An 18,364-nucleotide genomic window follows, 5' to 3' on the forward strand; every position below is an offset into this window, starting at 1 on the left:
AGCTTCTCGGTCCATCGGCCTTTTGCCTTACCCAGACGCTTTTTCAGCTCGTTGAGTATGACCTTATTGAAGGCCTCGGCCTGCCCATTGGTTTGCGGGTGTTCTACCGAGTCCGTAACAGACTTGATGCCCAGGTCGTCATAAAAGGAGTATAGGCCTGGGTCAATGAACTGTTGGCCATTGTCAGTTATTATTGTGTGTGGAAGCCGAATCAGAAAACAATGCTCCTCCATATGAAGTTTTGCACATTTTTTGCCGAGAAGGATGCAAGGGGTTTGGCCTCGATCCACTTGGTGAAGTAGTCGACTCCCACCAGGAGGAATTTGGTCTGCCCTTTCCCCGGGGAGAAGGGACCGATAATGTCTATTCCCCAGATGGCGAACGACCATGGGGAGATGATGCTGTGCAGCTCTTCCGACCTTGTGTGGTGGAAAGGGCTGAACTCCTGGCACTTGGCGCATTTTTTCACGTATTTGGCACAGTCGCCCTGTATGGTCGGCCAATAGTAGCCGGCCCTCAGGACCTTGGCGGCCATTGTCCTCACCCTAGCGTGATTTTCGCAGATCCTCTCGTGGGTCTCGGCCAGAATGTACTCGACCCGTTTGTTGGTGATGCATTATAGCAGGGGGGTCGAGTAACCTCTTCGGTACAAGTCTTCTTTGATCATGGTGTACCGGGCGCATTGTTGCTTCATCGCCTTTTCTTGGTCGGCCTTGCACGTGCCGTCCGTTAGGTACTAGATGACGGGTGTCATCCAGTTGTCGGCTTCGGCCTCGGCCTCGTCTATAGCCAGACACTCGGCCTCGGCCTCAGTCACACTGGGGTGTCTCAGCCATATTTGTATGACTGATCTCTGGTGGCTCTTCTTCTTGGTGACCGACAGCTTGGACAAGATGTCGGCCCTTTTATTGTCCTCCCTCGGTATATGTTCCAAGGGTGCTTTGCTGAAACGGGCGATGCTGTTTTTGGCCGCGTGGTAGTACCGTTGCAGCAAAGGCTCCTTTACTTCAAACTCTCCATTGACCTGGCCGACCATCACCTGGGAGTCGCTTTTACATGTAACTTTAGGTAATGCAACCCTAAGCAGGGTCCATTCCGATAAACGGGCCCAACAAGGTAGGCCCACTAGAATAATATAAATAGCATGCATCCCAAGGAGTAAGGTATGTCATTTTATTACTGTTCACCTACCTGAGAGCTGACCACCCGCTTTATTGACTTGAGCGTCGGAGTGCCTTCGCAGGTACCCCTAACATCCGGTGTTCACCCGAGACCGAGTGCCGAAGGAGAAGCAGGAGGACGAGACGAATCCCAGCTCATCACCCAGTAACCTGACCGACCAAAGGAAGGAGAAGAAGACTTCAATAGTTCTCTAGGTCCCATCTCCCTAGTAGGAACAATTGGCGCCCACCGTGGGGCCGAGGGAAACTAGCTGAAAGAAAAAAGTAGATGGTCTCAACTAGAAGCATGGAGAGAATGACCGAAGCCGACCAGACGATGCTACTGCTGTCTCTCCAGAGAGAGATGGCCGAGATGAGGAGAAAGACCGAGGAGACTGCTTGGAAAAACGAGCAGGAGCTGCAAGTTCTCCATAGGGAAAACAAAGAGATGAAAAAGAAGCTGGGGGAGGGAGGACCCTCTGTCATACCGACGAACGTTGTCGGCAAGTCCTACACCTCTCCCCCTAACCCAGACGTGACCGAGGGGACGAGAGGCCGACCCCCTCCCCGAGAAACCGAAATGGACGACGAGTCGTGCCTGATAAGGTCCGCCCGGACGACCATGACGGCCGACTCGACCCGCCGACATCCCTTTACCAACACTATCATCGAAGTCCCACTGCCCGAGAAGTGGAAGGGTTTCAACCGAGACCGATATGACGGGTCGACCAACCCGGACGAGCATATGGACGCCTACACCACCCATATGAGTCTCTACACCTCGGATGATGTTGTGTTATGTCGAGTGTTTCCCACATCCTTGAAGGGAGCAGCCCTTAGTTGGTTCACTAAACTCTCACCCAACTCCATCGACAGCTTTGCCACACTCGTAGCAAAGTTTGAGACACAGTTTGTGACCAGCCGGCCGCACCACCTAACCTCCATCGCCCTGGTAGGCATCCGCCAGGAGAAGGGAGAGTCGTTGAGAACCTTTGTCGATAGGTTCAGTAAGATGGCAATGAGCATCTGGAATCTGAGCCAAGACGTTGCCATGCACCACATGCTGACAGCCCTACGTCCAGGGCCCTTTACCTGTGCATGCAGTCGGCCTAGAAAGTGCTCTCGAAAGGACTACTCCCCCAGGAAGGACCGACCGAGGAAGATCGAGCCAATCGTGGCGTTGGTAGACCTCGATCCCCGGGCGACCGAGGATAGGCTGGAGGCGAGAGAAGAGCTGAGGAGAGTCCCCCTCCTTGACGAAGAACACAGCATGACTGTAGGAACGACCTTGGCAGCGGCCGAGGCCGAGATCATGCATCTCGCGCTGAAAAAGAATATCGACATGTTCGCATGGACGCCGACCGACATGCCGGGGGTGAGCCCGGATGTCATCACCCATCGATTGTCAATATTCAAGGAGGCCCGCCCGATCTCCCAAAAGAAGAGGGACTTGGGCGACAAAGAGCGACTCGCAGCAAAGGAAGAGGCCGACAAGCTCCTGTCAGCCGGGTTTATAAGGGTGGCTCGATACACGACTTGGCTGGCCAACGTCATCATGGTCACCAAATCGAATGGTAATTGGAGGATGTGCGTCAACTACAGAAACATCAACAGCGTGTGTACGAAGGACACCTACCCTCTACCAAACATTGACCGACTGGTGGATGGGGCGGCCGGCCACAAAATTATGAGCTTCCTGGACGCTTACTCTAGCTATAACCAGATAAGCATGCACCCCAAGGACAAGGAGAAAACGACCTTCATGACGGCCGGCGCCAACTACTCTTACGAGGTCATGCCGTTCGACCTCAAGAACGCAGGGGCGACCTACCAGCGCCTCATGGACAAAATCTTCAAAGGCCTAATTGGTCGGGCGGTAGAGGTATACGTGGACGACATAGTCGTGAAGTTCGACTCGTTCGAGCAACATCTGAAGGACCTGGACGAGGTCTTCAAAGCCCTTAGAGGAGTCAACATGAAGTTCAACCCCGAGAAGTGTACTTTCGGGGTTGTGGGGGGGGGGGTGGGTAATTCCTAGGCTTCATGCTCACCCACCGGAGGATAGAGGCCAAACCCGACAAATGTCAGGCCATACTCAACATGAGAAGTATGAATAGCGTCAAGGAGGTACAACAACTCCTACGGCGGCTGACCACCCTCTCCAGGTTCGTCCCCCACCTGGCCGAGAGGATGAGGCCGATGGTCCAGCTGCTACGAAAGGGCCAATAATTCGCTTGGGATGACCAATGCGAGGAAATCTTTAAGCAATTTAAGGAATTCCTGACATCCCCGACCGTCATCTAGAAGCCGAGACCCGACCACCCAATCCTAGCAGTCTCGGAAGAAGTAGTCAGTGCTGCCCTAGTACAGGAGATCGAGGGCGAGAAGCGACTGGTGTACTTCGTCAGCCGAACCCTCCACTCGGCCGAGACCAAGTACCAGATGATAGAGAAGGTGGCTCTCGCCCTAGTCCTCACAGCAAGACGGATGCACCCCTACTTCCAAAATCACACTATAATTGTAAGAACCGACTACCCTATTTTTAAAATTTTATCTAAGCCGGACCTTGCAGAGAGAATAATAGGTTGGTCAGTCGAACTCTCCGAGTTCGACATACGCTACGAACCGAGGGGCACCATCAAATCCCAGTGCCTGGCCGACTTCTCAGCCGAGTTGACACCACTGCCCACCCTCTCGGGTGGGTGGACGCTCTATGTGGACGGCTCCTCAAATAAAACAGCTTGTGGAGCAGGAGTCGTCCTGGAGGGGCCGGGCGACCTCTTCCTGAAGCAAGCTCTCCAATTCGGATTTCGGGCGACCAATAACCAGGCCGAGTACGAGGCCTTACTCGTCGGGCTGAACCTAGCCTACGACATAGAGTTCTATTAGGGTTCTCTTTCTATAGCCTTCTTTTTCTTTCCTTAATCATTCTTCATTCTCCCTCTTCTATTAGGGTTCTTCAGTTCTTCCCCTTTTTTCCTTATCTATTTATAGATACAGTTCCACAGCGTTGCGCTCTTGTTTTTGCGATTGCAAGGGTTCCTTCCTCATTCCTCTCACACAGTTCTTCATCATCCATCACAACAATTGTATTATGGTATCAGAGCTCTTCATTTGAAGGGCTCTGTTGTGCAACTCTGATATTCTTGTTAATCTTTCTCTTTTGTTTTTTTATTTTATTTTATTTTGAATTTATGATTGTTACGCTAATTTTTTATAATGTTCTTTGAAATCTAATCATGGACTCTAGTGAATTATGTGATCAGCTCTCGTTCATCGTAATCGACCTAGCCGACCATCCCACTGATCATATTCTGAGTCCATTCTTTGATCTTTTTTCCTCTTTTTAATTTTCAATTGATTAACTTTTCTGTCTCTTTTTAGTCTTTCTGTTTGTTCTTGTTCTGGTGAATCCTCACTGTTGTTTTCTTTTCACAGTTATGGCAGACGAACAAAACACGTCCTCTTCCACTTCCACTCAAACAAATCAATCGAATCAATTGGCAAGCTATCTCTACGTACATCATGGTGAAAATCCTACCACTCCATTGGTGTCGTCACTTCTTGAACCATCAAATTATCATTCATGGAGTCAATCGATTCTAACAGCGTTGAGCATGAAGAACAAAATTGAATTTGTTCTTCGAACACATCCTTATCCAGCCAAAGATCACTCTACCTACCCTGTCTGGTACAAATGTAATAACATAGTAGTATCATGGTCAGTTCACTCTATCTCTATCCCCATTAGACAAAGTATTGTTTGGATGGAAATGGCTCTGGATATTTGGAACGATTTAAAGACTAGGTATTCTTAGGATAACTTGTCTAGGGTTTTTAATTTACAATATGGGGTTGTTTCTTTAAAACAAGGTGATATATCTATGATAAATTATTTTACCAAACTTAGGATCATTTGGAATGAATTAGACAATTTTAGGCCTTATCCTTTTTGTATTCACCAAGATACTTGTTATGTTGTTCCTGTTATATGCCAAAGAAAATGTGAGGATCAAGGTATGCAATTCCTTAGAGGTTTGAATGATCAGTATAACAATATTAGATATCATATTTTGCTTATGGATCCTATGCCTTCTATGTCGAAAATTTTATCCCTTGTGGTTCAGTAAGAAATACAATTAGCCAACAATTATTCTGTCACGAATGTCAATAGTGTTAACTCTAGTCATGTGAGTTCTTTTGTTTGTACCTTCTGTGGTAAACATGGTCACTCTGAAAGTGCTTGTTTTAAGAAAATTGGTTTTCCGAATCAAGAGAGTAGATCTTTCAAAAATAATGGCAATAGAAAATTGTGCACATATTGTAACAAAAACAAAAATACCATTGACACTTGCTACAAGAAACACGATTATCCACCTGATTATAAGTTCTATAGCAATGGTCAAAATATCCAAGCCAATAATGTAATTACTTCTGATGAAATTCTTTTTGAGTCTTGTTCAAAAGAGCAGGTAAACAAGGATGACCATTTTACAGCACAACAATATCATATTTTATTCAATATGTTTAAACAAAACAACACTAATGGTATTGCTTCCAATATTTCCCAAATAAATCAAGTGTGGTCTTTCTCTGCAGATTCAGCTCACAAAGCCATTGATCAATCTTCAACTGGTAATATCTTCTTTAATTCTTCACATTAAATTTTGAATTTTTGGATTCTTGACTCCGGAGCAACTGATCATGTATGCATTGTTTTATCTGCTTTCACTACATATAAAAATATTAAACTTATTCTCATTAGTCTCCCTAATGGTAATCATGTGTATGCTGAATATTCTGGAACTATCATTTTTAATAATAAATTTCATCTCAAAGATTTCCTATATGTTCCTCATTTTTCATTTAATTTAATATCTACTTCCAAACTTTCATTACATCTAAACTGTAATATGATTTTCTCCTCTACCCAATGTGAAATACAGGATAATCTAGCTAAAGAGAAGATTGGTTTAGTTAGTGCCAAAGGTGACTTGTACATTTTTAATTATGCAATTTTTTGTACTGCTGCCACACATAATATTGTTTCCTCTGTGAACTACACTGTTAAGGACTTTAATTTGTGGCATTATAGATTGAGACATCTTTCTGATGAAAGATTACATGTGTTGAGAACTCAATGTCCATATAATACTGTTGGAAAACTGCATTTGTGTGATATTTGTAAACCGGGCCAAACAAAAGAAATTCCCTTTTTCTTTAAGTACTTCAAAATCTAAAGTTGTGTTTACTATTGTGCATATGGACATTTCAGGTTGTTGAACAAAATCTAAAGTTGTTGCTTGTGTGTGTGGGTTTTGGGTAGTTTGAATTTGTAATCCACTCATAGAATTGATCCAAGGTTGTTTTGTTTTGAATCCTTTTGAAAAATATGTGTTTTCAAAGAGAAGAGTAAAATCAACCAGTTGTTTTATTATTTCAACCGGTTGTTTTACACTTAGTGGATTTGTAAAAGGATTTGAAAAGTTTGACTTTGATGTCAAACCAATTCAACTAGTTGTTTCAAAAATTCAACCGATTGTTTTTTGAAAATCCTTAACAGAATTCAGTTTACTTTGGTTGACTTTGCTCTCAAAGCAATTCAACCGGTTGTTTCGAAAATTCAGCCGGTTATTTTTTGAAAATCCTTAACAGAATTCAGTTTAACTGATTTAATTTGTTTTGTTTGTTTTAAAACTGATTTGGCTTTTGCATTAAATATTTTTAACAACTAATTGGAGTATAAAGAAGTGGTTATATGCTCTTGGTTGTTATGGATTCAAATTAACACTTTAAAAAATCAGTTTTTCCAAGATTGCTTCAAGTTTTGGATATTTTCTAAGAGTGGAATATGATTGGGTATTGTGTTATGAACTTTAATCCTATGATTTACCCAGGTGTATTTTATTCCCTTCTTCCTTGATAATTGTATTTTTGTATTTGTGTTGCCAAGGAGTATTGTGTGTTCTTGAGGGGTTCAAGATCAACATTCTTGGTGTCGTATTTGCCAATGAGTGGTGTGTGTTCTTGAAGGGTTCAAGATCATCATTCTTGGTGTGTGTAGCTTGTAATTTAAGGTTGATTACGTAGTGAATTCTTAGTGTTTTCTGATGATTGGATGTAGATCTTGGTTAAGAGTGAACCAATATAAACATTCTGTGTGAATCTCTCTATCGTTACACTCTTTAAACTACTTTAACTTTGATTTTATAGACTTGATAAAAACAACCGATTGTTTCAAAAAATAACCAGTTGATTTTCTGCAATCATATTAAAAACAATTTTCTAATTGATTGATTCTTAATTGGCTTTCATTCCACCTTCAATATTTGCGAAAAACGTTTCAAAACAATTCACCCCATTGTTTAAGACATACAGTCCTAACAATTGGCATCAGGAGCTGAGTTCTTGAAAGTTACTCAAGTTTCGATCCTAAAACCTTTTTGAAAATGGGTAAAAAGATACCCTTTGGGGAGGGTGCTTCTATATACAAACCACATTTGTTTTTTGGACTGAACTATCAATTTTGGAAGGTTAGAATGAAAATCTTTGTTGAATCAATTGATAGAGGAATCTGGGATGCTATCATAAATGAACCTTTTATTCCTATGCTTGAAAAAGATAAATTTTTTTCTGAGAAATCTTGGTCCCAATGGACTGAGAATGAAAGTAAAAAGGCTCAATATGATGGAATTGCCAAGAACATTATCACTCCTGCTTTGAATTCAGATGAATTTTTCAGGGTCTCTCAATGTGGATCGGCAAAGCAGATGTGGGACATCCTTGAAGTAACCCATGAAGGCACCATTGATGTGAAGAGAGCATGGAAGCATAATCTTATTCAAGATTATGAAATGTTCAGGATGCTTAAAGGGGAAACCATCTCGGATGTTAATCACCTCACTAGCCTTGGCAAAATCTTTGAAAGGGAAGAGCTGAACATCAAGATCCTCAAATGCTTGGATAGATCTTGGCAACCAAAGGTCACTACAATCTCTGAATCCAAGGATTTGACAACATTGACCAGAGCCTCCTTGTTTGGTAAGCTAAGGGAGCATGAACTTGAGATGAACTGGCTAAATGATCAAGAACATGAAGAAAAATGTGTGAGGAGCATTGCTTTAAGAGTTGTTGGTCATAGGGATGGTCAAGACTCAAGTGAGTGCAGTGATGGTGAAACTCTCAACTTGCTCACAAGGAAGTTTAGTAAGTTTTTGAAGAAGAAAAGCAGGGACAAAAGTCAACCATCAAACAGGTACAATAGCAAGAGTGTTAATGAATTTAATTCTACAAACTAAACTTGTTTTGGATGTGGCAAACAGGGACACATCAAGGCTGAATGTCCAAGCAATGTGAGCAAAGAGAATGAAGGCTACAAGAAGTATGAGAAGAAAAGCAAAACAAGAAGAGCATACAATAATGATTCATATTCAAGTTCTTCATCAAAGGATGATAAGGAAGCCAACCTTTGTTTCATGGCAAATTGAGAATCAAAATCTAGCAGTGTAAGTTCAAGTACTTCTATTAATTTTGAGAATTATAGTCAACTTCTTGATGCCTTCAAAGAAACTCATGAGGAAGCTAATAGGTTGGGCCTTTTCAATAACCGGTTGAAAGGTTTAAACCCCTGGTTGGAAAATAGTGTCAAGACCTTGGAAGAAGAGTTGAACAATTCAAAAACTGATTTTGAAACTTTGGAAATGATTTATCCAAACTCTTATTACAAGTGTGTTGATTCTAGCTTTTGTGAAAACTACGAATCTATTCAAAAGAAAGTTCATAATCTTGTAAAAACTGTGGACAAGTTTTCAAAAGGCCAATCTAATCTTGAAATTGTTCTTGCTTCTTAAAATTGTGTTTTTGGCAAGGCTGGGTTGAGGTTTAATCCAAAAAGCAAGAACAAACCATTCTCAAAACCTTTTTCAAGTTTCTTTGAAAAACAACCTGTTGTTTTGTCAAAACAATCGGTTGAAATTTGTCACTATTACATGGAAAGGGGCCACACTATTAGATTTTGCAGAGTAAGGAGGTTTTCTGTTCCCAAAGGTTTTTTGAAATGGGTTCCTAAGGTTCCTAACATTCCTACTAACATCATTGGACCCTCATTCATAAGGGGACCAAATCTTGCTTTTTAACCTTTTCTTGTAGGAGTCTTTGGCAACCAAGAATCACTTTTGGGTTTGAAGAATGAATGCTAAAGGGAAGAACATCAAGAGAAAAGTAAGTCTTTGTGCCTGCACTTTTCAATTGTATATGTCTTGCAAGGTTCTTTGAAAGTCAAAAGATATCCTTGGCACATGCATAGTGGTTGCTCAAAGGAGAAACTTCAAGAATAAAAAGAGTATGTGTGTTTCATTTCTCAATTTATGTAAATGTCCCATATGCCCATATGAACATCTCAAAGTATTCTTTTGGGTGAATCTATAGGGGTTCTCTTTGCAAAGGTATGAACAAATAACATACTTCATTTTCCTCACATTAAAAGGTGATTTTTTTTTTTTGGAAAAGGAATCTATTAGTACTGCTGGACTGGTTTTTATGAATCACTTCTCTTTGTGTATTTTTGAAGACAAATAGGGGGATTAGTTTACATTTGATTTGGTTGTATTGATAGCTTTAATTATGCTACTACTACTCTGCTCTTGCACACTTTAAATTTTTCTGGTTTTATGCTTTTCTGGTTATGCAAAACTTGCTCTTTGAGTGTGCTTTGTGATTTTGTTTGTATCCATTCTCTAATTCTATTTGTGAAGACAAATAGGGGGAGAACTTGTGGTTTGTGTGTTGTAATTCTGCACTCTTATGGTGTGTTTAAAACTGCTTTGGATTGCTGCTGCCATAGCTTTTATTCACCATAGTTTTGCTACCACACACTAGTTTACACACTGTTTTTTATGGTTTTCTGCCTATGAAGTGCAGATTTGTGTGTGTCTTGATAAATCTAGTTTATCCTGCTACTATGTATGCTTTGTATATTCACAAATTATGTTTTACAGGTCCTATCAAATTCAAACACTACAACACAAGCAACCAGGGATTTGTATTCATCAAATAGGGGGGGGGGGGAGATTGTTGAACATAGGCTTTAATGTCTCCAAATCCATGAAGATTGCTTGAAGACTTTGGTGCTGCTTCTGTGTGTGGGTTTTGGGTAGTTTGAATTTGTAATCCACTCATAGAATTGATCCAAGGTTGCTGGACTTTAATCCTTTTGAAAAAGATGTGTTTTCAAAGAGAAATGGAAAATCAACCAGTTGTTTTATCGTTTCAACCGGTTGTTTTACACTTAGTGAATTTTTAAAAGGATTTGAAAAGTTTAACATTTGTTGACTTTGCTGTCAAACCAATTCAACAGGTTGTTTAAAAAATATAACTGATTGTTTTATGAAAATCCTTAACAGAATTCAGTTTAATTGATTTAATCTGTTTTGTTTGTTTTAAAACTGATTTGGCTTTTGCATTAAATGTTTTTAACAATTAATTGGAGTATAAATATGTGGTTATATACTCCTGGTTGTTATGGATTCAAATTAACACTTTCAAACTCATTTTTTCCAAGATTGCTTCAAGCTTTGGATATTTTCTAAGAGTGGAATAGGATTGGGTCTTGTATTCTGAACTTTAATCATGTGATTTACCCAGGTGTACTCTATTCCCTTTTTCCTTGATAACTGTATTTCTGTATTTGTGTTGCGAAGGAGTGTTGTGTGTTCTTGAGGGGTTCAAGATCAACATTCTTGGTGTGGTATTTACCAAGGAGTGGTGTGTGTTCTTGAGGGGTTCAATACCATCACTCTTGGTGTGTGTAGCTTGTAATCTAGGGTTGATTACATAGTGAATTCTTAGTGGTTTCTGAGGATTGGATGTAGCTCTTGGTTAAGAGTGAACCAGTATAAACATTTTGTGCGAATCTCTCTATCCTTACACTCTTTAAACTGCTTTAACTTTGATTTTATAAACTACTGATAAAAACAACCGATTGTTTCACAAAAACATCCGGTTGATTTTCTGCAATCATATTAAAAGCAGTTTTCTAATTGGCTAGACAATTTTCAAATTGATTGATTCTTTATTGGCTTTCTTTCCACCTTCAATATTTGCGAAAAATGTTTAAAAAAAATTCACCCCCTCTTGTTAAAGGCCTACAGTTCTAACAGGGATCCTTGTTCCATTACTTCAATGTAAGCTTTTAGATTTTTTTTAACCATTGTTGATGTTTTTTCTTATTGTACTTGGACTTATCTTTTGCATGCAAAATTTGAAGTTAGACAACACATTGCTAATTTTATTGCTTATATTGAAAATCAATTTCAAACTACTGCTAAGATTTTTCTACAGACAATGGACTAGAATTGGCTATGAAAGATTTTTTTTATCTTCCAAAGGCATTATACATCAAACAACATGTGTGGAAACGCCTGAACAAAATGGCATGATTGAAAGAAAACATCAAAATCTTCTAAATGTAACTCGTGCTTTAATTTTCCTAGCCCATTTACCTCTTCTCTTTTGGGATTTTTTTGTTCAACATGCCACTTTTCTTATTAATTGTACTCCTACTCCGCTGCTGCAAAATATTGCTCTCTATGAAAAATTTCATGGTAAATCTTGTGATTTATCCATTTTATGTGTTTTTGGATGCCTTTGCTATTCTAGTACACTTACTGCACATAGAAAAAAAATTAGATGATAGATCTATCTATGGCATTTTTCTTGGTTTTCCTCCTCATACAAAAGAATATATATTCCTAAATCTTAAGTATCATCGTATTGAGATCTCAAGACACATAATTTTTTACGAAAATCATTTTTCATACATATTGAAAATGATACATGTAAAGGTCCCAACAGTTTATCTTTACCTGTGCCTACAAATTATAATATAAACTATGATATTTCTTTTGATATTGCTCCCACTATACATGAGAATTCCACCTATGTTCATGCTATCCCAACATCGGTGACCAACACATTTGGAGGATTTTATACTCATCTCCCCAATGCAAGCACTATAAATACTAAATATACTATAAAAAAATTTCTTTCTTGTAGCGCATTATCACTTGTTTTTAAAAGAATAATTTTGTCTTTATCTTCACACACAGAATCTCAAACCTATAATGAGGCATCCAAACATGATTATTGGACATAAGCAATGAAAGAAGAGTTTGATGCCCTTAATGTCAATCACACATGGCAGCATACTCCTCTTCCATCAGGAAAGACATCCATCGGTTGTAAATGGGTATATAAAGTTAAACTTAAATCTTATGGCACACTTGACCGTTACAAGGCACATTTAGTGGCCAAGGGTTATACACAACTCGAAGGCCTTGACTTCCTTGACACCTTTGCTCCTATAGCAAAACTTACAAACCTTAAACTTCTGCTCATAGTGGCTACTGCCAATAACTTAAATTTAAAACAATTAGATGTTAATAACGCCTTTTTACATGGCGATCTCCATGAAGAAGTTTACATGCAACCACCTCTATATCTTCCTACACCCCAACATGTCTCTTTATGGCCTTCGCCAAGCTGGCAGACAATGGTATGCCAAATTGTCTTCTTTTCTTCTTTCTCATCATTTTATATTGTCGTTTGTTGATCACTCCTTTTTTCTAAAACGTGTTAACAATAAACTGATTGCTATACTTGTTTATGTTGATGATCTTGTACTCACTAGCAACGACATCGAGGAGAATAATAATATCACTGCTTTACTGGATCAACACTTCAAGATAAAAACCTTGGTGACCTTACATATTTTCTAGGTCTTGAAGTTGCCCGCAACAGTAGTGGTCTACATATTAGTCAACGCAAATATGTCTTGGATCTTCTCCATGAAACAGGGATGTTAGATTCTGCTCCAATGCCAATCCCCAAGACACATTCCTCTAGGTTAATCTCTTTTGAAGGCATTCCTCTGACTGAGACAGAATCTTCCACCTATCGCAGATTGATCGACAGACTTATCTATCTCACAAACACAAGACCTGATATAGTTTTTAGTGTCAACAATCTCAATGAGTTCCTTTCTTCTCCCACTAAAGCTCATCAGCAAGCTGAGTTTCGCATCTTAAGGTATCTTAGAGGAAATCCATGCTCAGGCATTTTCTTCAACCACAACATCTCCATGCAACTCCATGGGTATAGTGACTCTAATTGGGCAACCTGCCCAAAAACCAAAAAATCAGTAACTAGTTTTTCAATCTTCTTGGGAGAGTCTCTAATTTCGTGGAAGTAAAAGAAACAACAAACTATGTCCAATAGCTCATATGAGGCAGAGTATAGAACACTTGCAATGACTACATGTGAATTACAGTGGCTTACCTTCCTTCTAAAGGATTTGGGCATCCCATACATTGAGCTAACCACACTTTTTTGTGACAACCAATCAACCATACAAATTGCTTCAAATCCGATCTTTCATGAACGCACTAAGCACATTGAGATCGACTGCCACATTTTCAGAGAAAAGATCACCGCTGGACTTCTCAAGTTACTTTTAGTACCATCTTCACTGCAAATTGCCCACATCTTCACAAAGTCTCTCACTCCAATTACGTTCACTCAACTTAAGTCCAAGATGGGAATGAAAAAATTTATTCCCAGCTTGAGGGAGCATGATAAAGTTTTGTTTGGTATTTGGGTTTGTTTCTTTTTGCACCTTATTTGGCCCATATGTTTGGCCCACTCTTCTACTGCCTCTCTTTTTATATATGCAACCATGTAATTACCAAATACACACATAATAATTCAATTCTCTTTCTTTTCTCAATCATTCTTCACTCTCCCTTTTCTATTAGGGTTCTTCAATTCTTCCGCTTTTTCCTTCTCTGTTTACAGATACAATTCCACAGCGTTGCGTGCTTGTTTTTGCGATTACAAGGGTGCCTTCATCATTCCTCTTACGCGGTTCTTCATCATCCATCACAACAATTGTATTACTAAGAACTTGCTTTTGCTTTATATTCCGTTGTTATAACTTAGATATAAAGAAAAGATTTATAGATATTTCGTAATTAATTTATTTAAAGAGCATGAAAATTTTCTGTTAGTGGAGTAGTGTCACTTTGATTTGATAGTAATACTTGCAAAAATTGTCCAAGTAGCTTTTAGTGTGCCATTGCACAACAATGCATAATAAATTGTTCCCTATTCTTATTATCTCACTGATTATATAAGAAAACTATATACTCTTTAATTTATGGCTTTGATATATAGTATGACTTTAATATATAGTAGAGCTTTTATCCATTATTCTTTTCTTTTAAGTAAGGCTACTCAAATTATGAACAATTTTCCTTTAAATCATGTTTGAATACATGATAAATATTATAACGGTGGAAGAATTTTGAAAGACTTTTGTAATTGGATTAAGAGTTTATAATTATAGCTCTATATTACAAATACTATGAACTTAAAGGACAACTTAAATGTCTAAGTTTTAAATGAGGACTTTGACTTGTGCAATTTTATGCTTCAGTTGGTGAAGCTCTTTCATCGCCATTGGAGACAGATTCTTGTAATCTTGGTCTGACTCAATTTCTGTCATATGATTGTATGTTTTTATAGTGGTGCACAGAAAGAAAAGTCATTGGTACAAGAAATGTCTTAACTAAAAAATTGTCTATCATTACACAAATGTTTGTAATGGAAAGAATAAATGAACTTCTCAGCAAATGAACCTACAAGGCAAGGAAATTTTGCTTCAATGTTATGAATTCCTCTGGAATAACCCATCACAAAGAAGGTGACTTTTGGCTTGGCCCCACATCTTCATCTCAACCATTTGTTGAAATCTAATGCGTGAAAGTGGTTGATTTCCACATTTGTAACATGTTACAAGATTATTTTGTTGTTTTTTTTAATGAATATGTAATATTTTTGTGACTTTTGTGACATGTTTTTTTTTTAAAATGAATGTCCAATATGTTTATCTTCATCATGCAATGCCTTTAAATTTTGTTACTTACTTCATTTCAAATATTCTTTTGGTAAACATGAAATGTTAAATAAGTAATGTTTTCATAATATTTAGTTTTTTCACTGATGACTTACAGAGAAATGTTAAGGAAAGAAAAGGAAAAGTTACAATTACTTGTAATGAAGTTTCTCGCTTCTTAGCTGATAAAAAAATGGAGTTCCTCGAAGGTCTTAAATCGAATACATTATTTCAAAAATTGTGATCAAATGATTGAATATGAAGAAGGTTTTTACACCAACATAATTCTACTGCTGAAGTTATACATTTTCGATACTTTGTACAGGTCCCTAATTTAAATGTCACTTACGATTTCAACGGATAGACTAGAACTGTCCTCTTTACAAATTAATTGATTGAAAGACCAATTTAATCAAACTAAGAACTAGCTTACATTGCTCTTAAACTTTGCCTTCGTTATTGTACTCATTATTTTGAAACACTTGATCCTCTAAAATGAAAATATTTAAAGGAGGGGAAAATAATAGGTGTTGTAAGTGCATCAATTATATTATTGTGTGATAGATGTCATAGACTGAGTTGCGTATTTGAAGTGTTTGATTTATAGGAAAATATTGTTTAAAGAGAAATTGTTATAATGTATATCAATTATCTTGTGATATTCATGTGATAGATCAAATTAATTAAATCCTTATACTTGGATATGAAAGTTAAAGTCACCGGTTTGATTATTAGAAATAAAGTTATTCTTTAACTCTAAGCTATTAGTTTTTAATGCAAAAGTATTTAATCAGTCATAAAACTTTTAATATATATATTTAAATATTTTATTCTTAAGCAGTTTAATTAGTTATATAATGCTTTCATAACTTTTTTCTTGTTTTGTTATGTTAAACATGTCATAATTTATAGGTGAAAACAAAAATCCATTTTGTTATGATAAAAGTAAATGAAGTAAGTTCTTCATTTAAATAAAATTAAGTATATTGTTCATTACTTAAGTGGTACTTATCGACAGATTTTTGAATTTATGCAACAGATTTTTGAATTTAAGATATGTATCATGATTAAGAGGTGTATTACATAATCTTTTGTACGACTTACCCTAAGTTAATTGTACATTTACTTTAATACATTTTCTTGTGATAGTCAACCGGTACCGAGTACCGGTACATCTTGAGATCATTCGACCCCTAACAGTATATTGCATAAGTTGATTTTGTCATAAAGGATGTGGGTTTACTCTTAAACTTTTTATAGATTTTGTCTAGTTACGGTTTGAAATGTTTATTATTTAATGGTAGTTTTAACTTCTTAAGCTCTTGTGTTTGAATTAGGGAATCAACTCCTACACAAATAATTTCCAAATTATAATTTAATTGATAAAAGACCAATTTAATCAAACTAAGAACTTAATTATATTGTTGTCCTCATTCTTGTACTAACTATTTTCAAACCGTAAAAGAAGTTATGAGAAGAAACTAAAGTAATTTTATAACTTATATATAAAGAAAATAAAAATAGATATTTCATAATTAATTTTATTCAAAGGGAATGAAAATTTTCAATTATTAGTATAACTTTGATTTGATTGTGTTTCTATCGAGGATATGATGGGTTGATACCAAATGATGGGTTGTTCTTCTTGGCGATTTGGAAAGGGTGGCAGAAGCAATGGATGTGATGGATCAAGGAGGGCTCATATAGAGCTATGGGTTCCTTGTAGGTGCATGAGAGGTATGGAGAGTGATTGGTTGGGCCATATCACTTAGAGAAAGGTGGAGGTGAAGATCAAAGTTTCTAACCTAGATAGACTAGACAAGGGAATAGAAGCTTGCAATATTTGACAGCATTTTACTCATAAAATTGATCTTACAAAACATGAGCCAAAGCACCTATTTATAGGAGATGGTGCCTTGGAGAGCAAGGAGTAAGGGTAGGATGGGAAATACACAAAAGAGCGGTTGCTAGGGTTTTGACTAAAGTCGATGTCGCACCCTGGGAGCAAACTTCTAGAAGCTAGGTTAACTTCTTACCCTAAAAGGCTTTACTCAAGCTACAATGATAAGCACACCTCCCCCATTATGCTAAAGGAACCCTATTCTACTGAAATTACAAATAAAGAAACTAGCTCTCATGGCTTGGGCTTTACTTCTTGTGGTCCTCTTTGAACATATAAAGAAACGTTTCTCTGCCATCAGTAGCAGAGTCCCAATATTCTTGAATCCTCTTTGACATGGACCTAGTTGTTGGGCTTGAACTAGGGTCTCTTCCATCATCCCCTCCATCTTGAAAAGGATTTGTCCTCAAATCACATGCTTCTGCCTCTTCATCTTCATTACCTGCAAAAGGGGTTAGATCCATAACATGTGATTCTTTTACAAGGATTTTTCTATGTGTTACTTGGGGTATAAAAGGTTTCCCTTCTTTGTATAAGTACCCCTCAGAAACATAAAAACTTTCTTGTGCTCTATATTGGCACTTAGCAAAAGTGGGTGCAAAATCTGGATTTTCTTTATAAAGCTCTTGCATGTTTTCAAATATGTTGCTCAAGAAATTCCATCCACTTTGCATGTTTTTTTTTCAACTTGTGTTGATCCTTCAAATATTTCAAAGACCCATGATCACTATGTATGACAAAATCTTTTGAGACTAGATAGTCTTCCTAAGTTTGCAGGGCCCTCACAAGTGCATATAGCTCTTTGTCATAGGTGGGGTAGTTGACGGTGACACCATGAAGTTTTTCACTAAAATATGCAATTGGGTGCCCACCTTGCAACAACACAACACTTATTGCTACTCCTGATGCATCACACTCTAGCTCAAAAGTTTTTGCAAAGTTTGGTAAAGCTAGAATGGGTGCATTGGTGAGTTGAGCTTTCAACCTTTGAAAGGCTTTCTCATGCTTCTCCATCCAACAAAATGGAGTTCTTTCTTCACTAACTCATTGAGTGGTTAAGCTAGACTTGAGAAGTTAGGAACAAATCTCCTATAAAAACTTGCTAGACCATGAAAACTCCTAACATCTCACAACAAGAATACATGATTCTTTGACATTCTTAGGAGCAACTTGAGTTGGTCATGAAATGACACTTTACTTAGAATTGGATCAATGTTCTAATTCAAGAACTCACCAAGACTTTGCACCAAACCAAAGCTCATATGGAAGTCCATATATTGTCAAATGGAATCAAACAACAAGGAATAAGAACAAGAATTGAAAACTGAACAGAATTGAAATAATAAACTACTGCAC

The 18,364-nt window shown here is 38.0% G+C and overlaps 1 protein-coding gene across 1 annotated transcript; it reads left to right on the forward strand.

Moving 5' to 3' along the window:
* Positions 1-7,609: 7,609 nt before the first annotated feature.
* Positions 7,610-8,647, forward strand: LOC137838444 (uncharacterized). The gene is made up of 2 exons (XM_068647689.1): positions 7,610-8,431; positions 8,483-8,647. Exons 1-2 carry the CDS (start codon positions 7,610-7,612, stop codon positions 8,645-8,647), a joined length of 987 nt encoding a protein of 328 aa, XP_068503790.1.
* The last annotated feature ends 9,717 nt before the right edge of the window (positions 8,648-18,364 follow it).

Source organism: Phaseolus vulgaris, chromosome 4, assembly GCF_000499845.2.
Source record: "Phaseolus vulgaris cultivar G19833 chromosome 4, P. vulgaris v2.0, whole genome shotgun sequence".
NCBI classification, from domain to species: Eukaryota; Viridiplantae; Streptophyta; class Magnoliopsida; order Fabales; family Fabaceae; genus Phaseolus; species Phaseolus vulgaris.

Coding starts and splice junctions, on each gene's coding strand:
- LOC137838444 (XM_068647689.1), top strand. CDS start 7,610: ATGGGTAAAAAGATACCCTTTGGGGAGGGTGCTTCTATATACAAACCA. Junction 8,432..8,482: donor ACAGGTACAATAGCAAGAGT/GTTAATGAATTT, acceptor TGTGGCAAACAG/GGACACATCAAGGCTGAATG.